General features: G+C 40.1%; 1 protein-coding gene across 11 annotated transcripts in view; it reads left to right on the forward strand.

The window, feature by feature from the left end:
• The window catches only part of ERC2 (ELKS/RAB6-interacting/CAST family member 2), an 899,314-nt gene that overhangs the window by 327,365 nt on the left and 559,887 nt on the right, over window positions 1-12,062 (forward strand). For all 11 annotated transcript variants that reach the window (XR_009247350.1, XR_009247349.1, XR_009247351.1 and 8 more), the window contains one exon: window positions 4,922-5,089. Coding sequence is in view for 8 of the 11 variants with exons in the window: in XM_058678726.1 (XP_058534709.1) it covers window positions 4,922-5,089 (168 nt within the window). In the remaining 3 variants the exon portion in view is untranslated. The remainder of the gene's footprint in view (window positions 1-4,921; window positions 5,090-12,062) is intronic.

Raw genomic sequence — 12,062 nt, forward strand, 5'->3', positions numbered from 1 at the left:
AAGCTAGTGTTGTAAGCATAACTTCTAAAGCAGTAACCTAAAGATGAGAAACAAGTTCAGCAAAACAGTCAACAAAAATAAGGCTTGTTAATCAGGCAAAAATAAAATGCGAAAAAACCTCAATTATTTTTGGCATCAAAATTAACTTACCTTTTAATTCTGTTTTTCCATGAACATTTTAAAATATTTGTTTATTTAATTGGAAAATTAAATTTACAGAGAGAAGGAGAGACAGAGGGAAAGATCTTCCATCAGCTGGTTCATTCCCCAAGTGGCCGCAACGGAAGCCAGATGCCAGGAGGTTCTTCCAGGTTTCCCACTTGGGTACAGAGTGTCAAGGCTTTGGTCCATCCTCTACTGCTTTCCCAGTCCACAACCAGGGAGCCAATGAAGTAGCCAGGATACAAACTGGCACCCATATGGGATTCCGGCATGTGCAAGGCAAGGGCTTCAGCCACTAGGCTACTGCGCTAGGCCCTCCACAAACATTTTGAAGTACCCTCATATACCAGTAATAATGCTCCAGGGGAGAGTGCTTAGCTCAGTAGTTAATACAGCACTTGGGGCACCTGTTTTCAGCTTCCTGCTAGCATGGATCCTACGAGGGAGCAGGTGATGGCTCCTCTCATGGGGTTCCTGCTACCCGTGTGGGAGACCCAGATTGGTTTCTGGTTTTGGCCTCACCTGCAATGGGGAGAGTGAAAACAAATAAACTAAATAATTAAATAATTTTTTAAAAAATTCTTTCATTTCATTTTTCCAGATGGAATAAAATAATGAGAGCATGTACATTATTTCCACAAGATATCTCCAGCCTAGGGTTCAGAATCCATTGAGTGTCTAAAAACGCACAAATACTAATTGTACGAAGATGATGTAGACTTTAAGGCAGAGAAACTATTTTTAGAGCTAAGAAAAAATTGGCAGAGGTGCAAGGAGACAGATTATTTCACCATCTAATGCATGATTTTAAACCACATTCTAAGTAATTATCAGATGAAGCAGATGGAAATATTGAAATATGAAAGACTAAAAGTTCCCATTGTAAAATGATCTCTAATACCACACATATTATGCAATGTTACACTCAACAGTTGTTGGGAAAACGTACATGATAACTGTCCAGATGCCTTATCATCAAGCAAGATGCAACAGATTTCAAATGATTACTGTAAACAGACCATGTTCTATATCTACAAAGAAAATGATCTGTGAGAACCTCAAATAAAAGTAGAAAACATGCTTGGTTTTGGAAATTTTAAGAAATATGCTTATGGATTATTTGTAGATTAAATAAGAAAAAGTAATGGAGACTAAAAGTATTTAGGACTAGACAATAATGTCAGTACTGCATCTGAAATTGGTGACATCAAGGTAAAATAATACTTTGGGAAAATCATAGACTTAAACCTTTTTTAAGGAATGAAAACATTAGGGAAGGAAATAAACTCAAGGTAAAAGGAAGGAATTGAAAATTAATGAAATAGGGGCTTGGCAGCGTGGCCTAGTGGCTGAGGTCCTCGCCTTGATCCCATGTGGCTGCTGGTTCTAATCCCGGCAGCTCCACTTCCTCTCTATCTCTCCTCCTCTTAGTATATCTGACTTTGTAATGAAAATAAAATAAAATCTTTAAAAAAAAAAAAAAAGAAAAAAGAAAATTAATGAAATAGAAAATAAAAATCTGTGTGATCAACACAGCAAAAATCAGCTTGTTCAATAAGTTGGGTCACTGGATACGACTCTGTGGAAGTTCCCCAAGAACAAGAGAGGGGGGGGAGGGGACAGCACTGTGCACAGCAGGTTAAGCTGCTGCATTCTGTATCAGAACGATTGTTACTGTCTAGGCTGCTCTCCTTTTGACTCAGCTTCCTGCCAGTGTGCCTAGGCTGGCAGCAAAGGGTGACCCACAGTGCATGGAGCCCTCCTGCTCATGTGGGAGATCTAGTTAAAGTTCCAGGATCTTGATTTACACCTGACCTAGACCCAGCTGTTGTAAACCAGCAGATGAAAGATGTTTTCTCATTCTCCTTCTCTCTCATTCTTGCTTTCTCCAGCCTTCTCCTCTTCCTCCCATTGCTCTTCAAATAAAAAATAAAATCTTTTTTTTTAAAGAGAGATTAAATGAAAAGTATTAGAAAGGAAAAAAAGACATTATCATAGATGCTATTAACAAAAAAGTATCTGCAAATTGAAAATTTATGTGGAAGGATTAATTAGGAATTAAAGTTACAGAATTGCTTCAACTAATCAGAAATATTAATATTAGTGTCAAAATGGATATAATGAATGATGTTCTTTGGTTTTTATGGTGATTTCTAATGAACAAAAATGGGAAAATATTCCAATTTTATACAAAGCATTTTAGAATATTATAAGGACACTCACTACTTCATTTATAAGACTAAATTGATATTATAAATCAGTAAATATAGCACAAACTGTGAAAAATTATAAGCAAGTCTTACTCATAGGGATACATGAAACATGCTGGCAAAATAATATCCACTTGAATCCAATAACATAAGAACAGGATTACAAGGTTGTGTAAGTGAAGCTTTTCACAGTAATGCAAAGGGAGTCTAATGTTAATAATCCCATTATTGGGCCCGGCATGGTAGACTAGTAGCTAAAGTCCTCACCTTTCATGTGCTAGGATCCCATATGGGCACTGGGTACTAATCCCGGCAGCCCCGCTTCCCATGCAGCTCCCTGCTTGTGGCCTGGTAAAGCAGTAGCAGATGGCCCATAGCCTTGGGACCCTGTGTCCTTGTGGGAGACTGGTTTCAGATCAGTACAGCTCTGGCCATTGTGGCCGCTAGGGGAGTGAATCAGTGGCCAGAACATCTTCCTTCCTCTCTCGCTCTCCTCCTCTCTGTATATATGACTTCCTAATAAAAATAAAATACGTATTTTAAAAAATTCCACTAATGTTATTCAATACAGTAACAATGAAGGGGAAAAATAAATCATGATTGCACAGAAATGTTTGATAATATTAAGCACTCATTAATGATTAAAAACACTCTCAGCACAGTTGTAATAAAAAGTAAATCTAAAAGCTAAAGCAAATATCAAATTTAATGATGAGACATTGAAACCCTGTGTATCAGACCTGGAACAAGACAGAGGATAACAGATACCCTAAGGCTTCTGTGTCCTTCTGGATGGCCTTTATACATGGATGGCATAGGTTCCCTCACAGTATGTCAGGCCCTGGATGGTAGGACTTCCAACTTGGTGGCTGGTGGCACTGGGGGGCAGGAGGCAGAAGCTGCCAGCTCTCCAAATAGGCTGCGGGTGGAACAGGCTTCCTGATTCTTCTGCTGTATTCAATTGGTTTGGGCCTACTGCAGTTCAGTCCAAGTTCACGAGAAGGGTAAATGGACCGCTCTTCTAGTGGTTTGAAGTAACATTTGTGCACTAGTAGTAAGGAATTAATGGAAAATGTCTCTGCCATAACTCATAGCACACTGACAAAAATGAAAACCACTGGTGGCATACAATTTTGGAGTTGATGCAGAATAATCAGCATACAGTTTACAAGCTGCTTCTGACTGTGCAAATGAATGTAACTGCTTTGGAGAACATTTTGATTTTGTCTGGTGAATATGTGCGTGGTATGTGGTCCAGCAATTTAACTGTAGAGAGGGATTCAAGACAATCCCTGCTATCTGCACTGAGTGATGTACAAGAATGTTCAGAATAGTTCTGTTTGTAATAGCAAAAGAACTCAGGAATTAGGACCATACTCAAATGCCTATCAACAGTAGATTGGACAAGTAAATGGTGATGAAATGTTACAGTGAAATACTTCAGTGAAAATGGATGAGTTTCATGTACAATAGCATAATGTAATCCCTAGGACATTAAACTGAGTAGAAAAAAAAAGTGAAGTGCTAAACCACAGAGTGTAAGTGTAGTTTAAATTATGCAAACCCAAATAGCAGATTATTTACAGATGCAGAAATATATGATAAGCCTGAAAGACAAGCAAGGGAATGAGAGACACACAATTTGGGTTGTTGATGATTTCCACAGAGGGAGGGGAGGAGCTGGAAATAGGCCAGGACACAGGTGACTCTACTGCTCTTCATTGTTGAATGATATGTGTTTCTTGTATTGAATTTCCTTATACCTCATGTGCATTTTATGTTCTTTTCTCCCCTGTCAATATTTAGCATAAGCAAATTGCCTTACTTACTTCTTTGAGGATTAGCTCTTTAAGTAATGCCCTGAAAATCATTTCGACTATACAGTTAGGACACCCATGAATGCCTTTGCTTGCTCCCTGTTGGCCCTGCTGAGTAGGGACTGTGCTTGAACAGCCGTGGTTATTGTGTGGGTTGGTCCTTGTTGCTGGTAGGATGAAAAGCAATGTGATGACCTTAGTGTGTCCACTTGCTGTACTCTCAGTGACCTTTCCACAACTTCCTGCAGACCGCTAGGATGTTGTGATCCCTATTTTCTCTTCTAAAAAAAAAAAGATTTTTAAAGTTTGAATTTCTTTGAAAAGCAGATGATCAAACAAGGAGAGATAGAAAGTGTCCTTCCATCCACTTGCTTCACTTCCCACATGGCAGCAATGGCTGGGGCTGGGCCAGGCTTGAAAGCAGGAGCCTAGGACTCCCTCTGGGTATTATGTGTGGGTGACAGGGGCCCAAGCATTGCGTTTAGGAGGAAGCAGGACCAGTTGAGGAGCAGTTGGCATTAGAAGCAATGAAGATAAGGGATACAGACATAGCAGGCTTAACTTATGGTGCCACAGTGCTTGTCTTGGCTGTTTGCTTTTTGAGTAGATTTATGGTCCATCCTGTTGGATGCCTGATCTCTGATTGTCGAAAATTAAGGTGACTTTGTAGTACTGAAGTAGAAAGGCTAGGAGGTGTGGTTTCTAATTTTTTGCAATTGTGTTGTCTCACAGATTGATCAGCTGAAGCAGGAACTTTCAAAGAAGGAGTCAGAACTTCTTGCCTTACAAACAAAGCTTGAAACCCTTAGCAATCAAAATTCAGATTGCAAGCAACACATTGAAGTGCTTAAAGAGTCGCTTACTGCCAAAGAACAGAGGGCTGCCATTCTTCAGACCGAGGTAAGGCACCGTGTTGGAATTTGCCACACAGAGCAGGAGTTAATAGAAAGTATTCTCTCGGAACAGCTTTTCTTACAGGACCTCTTATTCAAACCATCAGGATCCAAGTATGTTTTGAAATTCCAGTGTTTTGAGCTTTTGGGAGGTAAAATCGGTTGTATGTGTCATATATTGTACAACACTCTCAATTCACATCAGATTGTGTCACCCAAAGATTTTGCTTCAATTTGGAAGGATTTTTTATTCCCTTTTTAGAACTTTTTGGATTAAAAAAAAGATGTATTTATTTTTGTTAAGTCAGATATACAGAAAGAGGAGAGACAGAGAGGAAGATCTTTCATCTGTTGATTCACTCCACAAGTGGTTGCAATGGCTGGAGCTGCCCTGATCTGAAGCTAGGAGTCCGGAGCCTCTTCTGGGTCTCCCACATAGGTGCAGGGTCCCAAGGCTTTGGGCCATCCTCGACTGCTTTCCCAGACCGCAAGCAGGGAACTGGCTGAGAAGAGGGGCAGTTTGGATTAGAACCAGTGCCCATGTGGGATCCTGGTGCATGCAAGGTGAGGACGTTAGCCACTAGGCTATCACACTTGGCCCAACGTTTTGGATTTGAGAACCCCAGATCAGAATTTGAACCTGGAAATATTTCATTTTATCAAGTCATAAAATAATTAGAACATTATCTACCCTACTTTGATGTACGTTGCCTGCACAGGTTCCCTTCCTGGTACATGCAGTTTCAGGGTCTCTTTCTTATTAAGGAGCTCCTTGTGATTTAAAGATTCTTTTTATCAATGAAGGACATTGACATTGTATAAGTTTCTTAAAGGAAACATTGATTTATTTCTTGCTCATACTTAGAAGTAGAACAAACATATGAGATGTTTCATAAAGTTTATGGAAATGGACATTACCGTAAGAAACCTAGGCTTTTCAAAGTTTCTTTCACTCAAATAAAGTTATCTTTTAACTGAATTTCCCACAAACCTTTTTAGCTTTTGTCATCTGCTACTTTTTGATTTTGTAGCTTTCTCCTCATAGGATTACCTCTTTGGGTTTGCCAAGAAATTGAAAACACATAGTTACCATGCAAATAAAATAATTATCACGGACAGTAAGACAGCAAAAGAGGTTATGACCAATCTCCCTGATTTTTGTGTTGAGGCAACATCTTTCATAGCTCACTTTGGGAGAAGGCCGGCCAAACAAACCTGTGCTCTCTGGGGCTCCAGGAATCATGTCTTTGCACGGCTATGTTTTTGGGCCAGAGGGGAGGTTTGGGTTTGCTATGGCAGTAATGGGGCCACTGAGTAAGTCTTCAGTCAAGTTGCAGAAGAGTGTCAGAGGAGAAAGGATGCAGATCTGGAATTGTGCTGGTTTTGGCACAGACCTGTATCAGCTCCCGGGCAGTTGACCCTTGGCTAATAGTCAGCTAATGGATCATACCAAGCCATAATGATTGCCTGGCCTCTATGTGGGCACTTCATATTTAAAAACCCACGATTCTCAGTTGTATATGGTTCCATTTTGAGTATGAAGTAATGGATATTTTATTTTTGAGAAGAAAAATATGCGCTTTCAATGAGAAGGTGCTTGTGTCTCACATGAATAAGCAACAGCGAATAACGTCTCAAAAGATGCTAACGGTGTAACCACTAAGTACAGGCGGTGACTTCAGTTAAAATCAATTAAAATCGAGTGGTATTTTTCTATATTATTATAATGACTGATGACAGCTGTGCAGTTGTGTTGCTGTGTTGCTGGTAGGGTACATTGAGTAGGAAAACAACCTGCTTGCCCCAGAAGGCAGCCAAGTTTCCCATGGCTTCCTCCCTGGAAGGAAGAAATGGACAACACTAGCTTACAAAGACCTTTCCTCTCTTCACCTTACACACAGATTTCTCTTTTCTTTTTGCTCATCCTGTATTTTACCTCTCACAAATCATGTAATCCAAATTGCATCTGTACATATTTCATGAAAAAGACAGTGATGACATTATGCAGATGGTTTCCATCCCACATTCAGTAATCCAAATGACCCAATAAAGACGTGAAGCTTTGAAGTAGGGAAAAAAGGTCTCCATGTGCAAAGAAAGTGAGGTGATTGCTGAGGTTTCCGCTTTCACGTTGAGGGCGAGATTAATGATGTTATCAGCTGGAAACATCCGAGCAATTTTCTCTCTTTTTTTTTTCTTCTTTTAAGATCTCTTAGGATACGGAAACAGAAGAGAAAGTTATTTAATGATGTCCATCTCCTAGAGGAAACAGTTTAGGATGAAATGAGCTCTAATTGTCAGATCATAGGCAAAGTGATTTTGGCAGCAGGGGTAGAACACTGGAAAGTGACTTCCCTGACCCTGAGAGGAACAGAAGGGAGCGAGAGTGCATTTACCTAATGTGTAGTGGCTTAGTGGGTGAATATTCAGGGGATCAGAGAGGTTCCATCATATCCTATAATGGAAGACCTGAGTTATAGTCTTGGGAAGAATATGATGCTCATCCTCAGATGAGATTCTATATGATCCTACCTTGCGGTTTGGCTTCTGAGTCGTTCTGGAAAGAAAGCGCTTGCCCAAACAGAAGAGGACACTCTCTAGAATGGCAGGAGTCTTGCTGGATTTTTCTGGAATATACATACCGTCCACTGGCTGAGGCTACTCTTAGAACATGGTATAAATGACATGTGTCGTTGACTTAACAATGCATCACCGTAAGGAGGATTACTCCTCCCAGACAGTTTGTTTTAGGGAGGTGGTAGCATGAAGGGTGGGATTGGGGTGGGAGGCAAGTTGTCTGGGTTTGCGGCTGTGTGGCTTGGCTTTTTGGTTGGTTTGTTTTAACTTGTAAAAATGCCCAGATACTCTTTGACATGTGTGCAATAAATCAATGGAATAATAATTACACCCACACAGAGATACACCACATAACTCTTAACATAACATTTTACTTTAAAATAGCTTCAAAGAACCTCAAGACCATGTTTCTTATTTTGATTCTTTCCTGAAAGTTTCCTATGTGCCAACTTAGCCCATCTGCCAACATGTGGATTCCACAACAGTGGGGATAGAAATGGACTGGGTTTCCTTGGCACTTGAATTTTTTTTCTTTTTTGGATTTCAATGAATAACAATTTATTAACACATCCAGAAATCAGGAAAGATAAAGGTGTAGCATTTCTTCCGTGATCCAAAGTAACATCGCACGAAGAACACAATCTTCAAGTTTATGACGAAGATGAGATTTTAACCACTGTAAGCTTCCATGGCTCTGTCTATAAAGGAACAGTCCCTGTGCCATCTTGGCCTGCCCTTGTGAAAAGTTCTTTGGGGGGTGGGCATTTGGAGTAGCAGTTGGAACGTTGGTTGTAATGCCTGCAGCTCTTATTGGATTGTCAAGGTTCAAGTCGTAGCTGTGCTCCCTGCTCCACCTTTCTGACTTGCACAGCACGTAGCAGCCAATGATCGCTCAAGTAGTTAGGTCCCTGCTACTCACAAGGAATCTCTGCATCAAGTTTCTAGCTCTGGCTTCCTTCTGGCTCTTGGCAGGCACTTGGAGAGTGAGCAGGTACATAGATAGGAACTCTCTGTATGTCTTTCTCTCTGTCTCTCTGCTTCTCAAATAAATGAAAGTTTAAAAAGTGCTTTGATTACAATGTGAGTTATAGCTGTAAGTTATTTTTGTCTTTGCCATAATATATTATTTATCAGCAATCATTGGTTGAGTTGAATCTCCAAGTCAACTCTGTGAGTCTCCTCAGAATTTTTAGTACACACACTCATGCACCACAAGCTTTCATAATCAACTCAGTCACTTTCTTACATCTCTGAACAGTGGATGAAAATAAAGACGCTTTGAGGGTGACCAGATGTTTTGTTCTATCCCCAAATTAAAAGATGTGTCTCTGGTTGCTAGCAAGCACACGCTCTGCAGACCAGCCTGATTTCCAAACTCCCTGGCATTCACAGTCTTTCACATTCTTTGGAGAATCCCTTATATGACAGTGTTTTATCACACTCACACCACACCCCTTTTTATTCCACATACTTCAGGGTTCTACTTGTCTGAAAATAAACGTTGGAGGACTTGTGAATCAACAAACAATGTAGGGATGCAGTGTTCTGGTGGATCAAATGCAATGGACAGTTGAGGGTCACACTGCTGCACAGCTGGGATCTGTGTCCCTTTTCTGTTTTGTGTAACTGATACTGGTGAGACTCTTTCTCAACCTCTAGGCCCTCTTCTAGGAACACAAAAACATACACACACACACTCAAATGTGTGTGCTACTTTGTATACAATCCCATGTTGTCATAGATTCCTGAATCAAGTCTAAGGAGTTCACATTCATGTTATTTATTCTATAAACTCAATGCTTTTCCTCTCATTTAAAATTTATTTTTTGAAAGCCTACTGTGCACGAACAGTTCCTGCCCTTGTCAAGAGAATAAATGTTGAACATATTCATGTATCTTAGAGAACAAATTGATAGGACCATAAGCCCTGATTGATTTCTCAATGTTGGTTATTTATTGTTTTACACAAACTCTTAAACGGACTTCATCTGCCTTCTGTTGTTGAAGAGCAGATAAGTAAGGGAAAAAATACAGCAGGAAATAAATGTCCAACTGAGCAAGCTGTTTGGGATGTCTAGTTCTATTTCTTGTCATTGAAGGCTCATTTGTCAGGGTGGTGACTTTGACAACAGTGAAGCTTTAATCTTTTGATTCAAGGTGGTCCGCTTTTGAGACGACGCTCAGGCAGCTTGGTTTTCTTCCTTGAGAAAACAAATCGTATTTCTGTTGACTTGGTTTCTCTCAGGAGTCCCTGCCGATACATGTGATTGTATTTCACTCTGGTCTCTGTTCAGTTTGGGAAAATCAGTGAGGCATCACTGATAACTATTTTATTGTGCTTCTGTGCTGCGCACTGTACTAGGCATAGTAAGGAACCGTGGTTTCAGATGCTAATGGTCTTATCCCTTATAATTTACTTTTATTGCCCAAATGTCTCCCAGATATCTCATGGCTGCTCTACTGAGTTCTGGGATCTGTGCCTTCATGTTTTCCATGTGGCATTTAATTTTAAACCTGATTACCCCATCACTGGAGTTGGATGGTTGCCTCCATTTTTAAGATGAAGAAACGTGTGTTCGCAGAGCATGTGTGACATGTTCAAGACCTGACAGTGGTCAGTGACAATGCTTCCATTCTCTTTTTTTTCCATTTTTTATTATATTTTTGACAATTTTTACATAGTTAATTAGGGTAAAAAGGTTCAAGGGCTACAGGAAAGTGGATAAGATATTATTTCCATATTGTTTCCTTCATGTATCTGAGGTAAAGGGGGATATTAAGGGAGAAGCCCCGCCCCATCTCCCACCAAGTGCTTCCATTCTCACAGTCTGAACTCTTCCATGCAGGAATCCAGTGTTTCCCACAGCAGCTCCACTGAGCAGGGCACTTTCTTTTATCAAGCTTCTGAGGCACATTGCTTTTTTTTTATTATTATTATTAGTTGCATTGCCTTATGTGACACAGTTTTATAGGCACTGGGATTCCCTCCACCCCTCCCCAAACCCTCCCCCCATGGTGGATTCCTCCACCTTGTTGCATTACCACAGTTCAAGATCAGTTGAGATTCTTTCATTGCAAGCATTTACCAAGCATAGAGTCCAGCATCTTATTGTCCAGACAAATTGAATAGCTTGTTGGGGAGACCATCTCTGGTCTGAAGGTAGAGCTGGCAGTGTATCATCCCTATCAATTAAAAGCCCCGACGTAACATCAGCAGCAAATTATAATGTTATGGAATTAATTGACATAGTATTGAGTAACCAACTTGTTAAAAAGATGCAAGTTCTTTACCACATCCTGTGACTCCTTCGAGGCACATTGCTTTTTAATGGCAAAAATTCATGGCATATTGTGGAACAGACAAATGTGGTGCGATTTCGAGAATGCTTGCTATTCACAAGCCTGCACTTGATAAGAAAGACAATAGAAATGGAGAACTCTGGCATTAAAGTTTTCATAGTAGCATTATGGTTATAATAGTAGTACTGTAACCATAATGATGGATGTTGTCCAGACACTAATTTTCAGACATTTTAGAATCCTGTGGGGCAGCTGTTTTTGGCTGTTTGTGATTCCCACATCCCACATCAGAATGCATCAGTTAAATCCTGGGTATTCTACTTCAGATCTGGCTTCCTGCTGATGTGTCCTAAAGGGCAGCAGAGAATGGCTGTAGTATTTGAGTCCTTGTAACACAAATAGAAGACTTGGATGGAGTCCTGGGCTCCTGGCTTTTCTATGGCCCAGTCTTGGCTGTTACAGGCATTTGGGGAATGAATCACTGAATAAAAATTCTCTCTCCCTTCTCTCTCTTTCTCTCTCTGTGTCTCTCTCTGTGTAGTATGTGTCACTCTTTATTGGTGATTAAAAAAACACACTTTTTTTGCAAGTTTGGGATCCTAATAAGAATTTAGTGTGTAATACTTCATTTTTGTTTTTGATTACACATACACATACTCATAAGATGTATGCACAAGGTAATGGACGAGCAATGGTACATTGTACAGTGCTGTCTCTGAGTGTTGGAGACCCACATGATTTTACAATTTTCTCTGATTACATGTGTTATGCATTTGTAATGTAATAAATTTTAGTAGATAAAATTTAGTACAATTTTTAGTAGAAGAGGCGATAATCATTTCTTCGGGGAGGTTGAATAAGGTGCAGTAGAGAGGAAGAGATGTTTTCTGAGTCCCTGGCAGCGTTTTTGGTCTGAGCCACAGATGAGTCAGTCTGACAGCACAACCAGAGAGAGGATTCTGGCTGTTGTTGGGAAGATGAAGCATGAAGCCAGGAATTTGACAATGAAAATGCTAAGTGGGGAAAAGAATTTTTTTTTTACCTGTTCTTATTTTTCAGTTTATCTGCATTGAAATGGGCCCTCTGCTCAGGATGTATTATGG

The sequence above is a fragment of the Ochotona princeps genome, chromosome 21 (assembly GCF_030435755.1).
Source record: "Ochotona princeps isolate mOchPri1 chromosome 21, mOchPri1.hap1, whole genome shotgun sequence".
Taxonomy (NCBI): Eukaryota; Metazoa; Chordata; class Mammalia; order Lagomorpha; family Ochotonidae; genus Ochotona; species Ochotona princeps.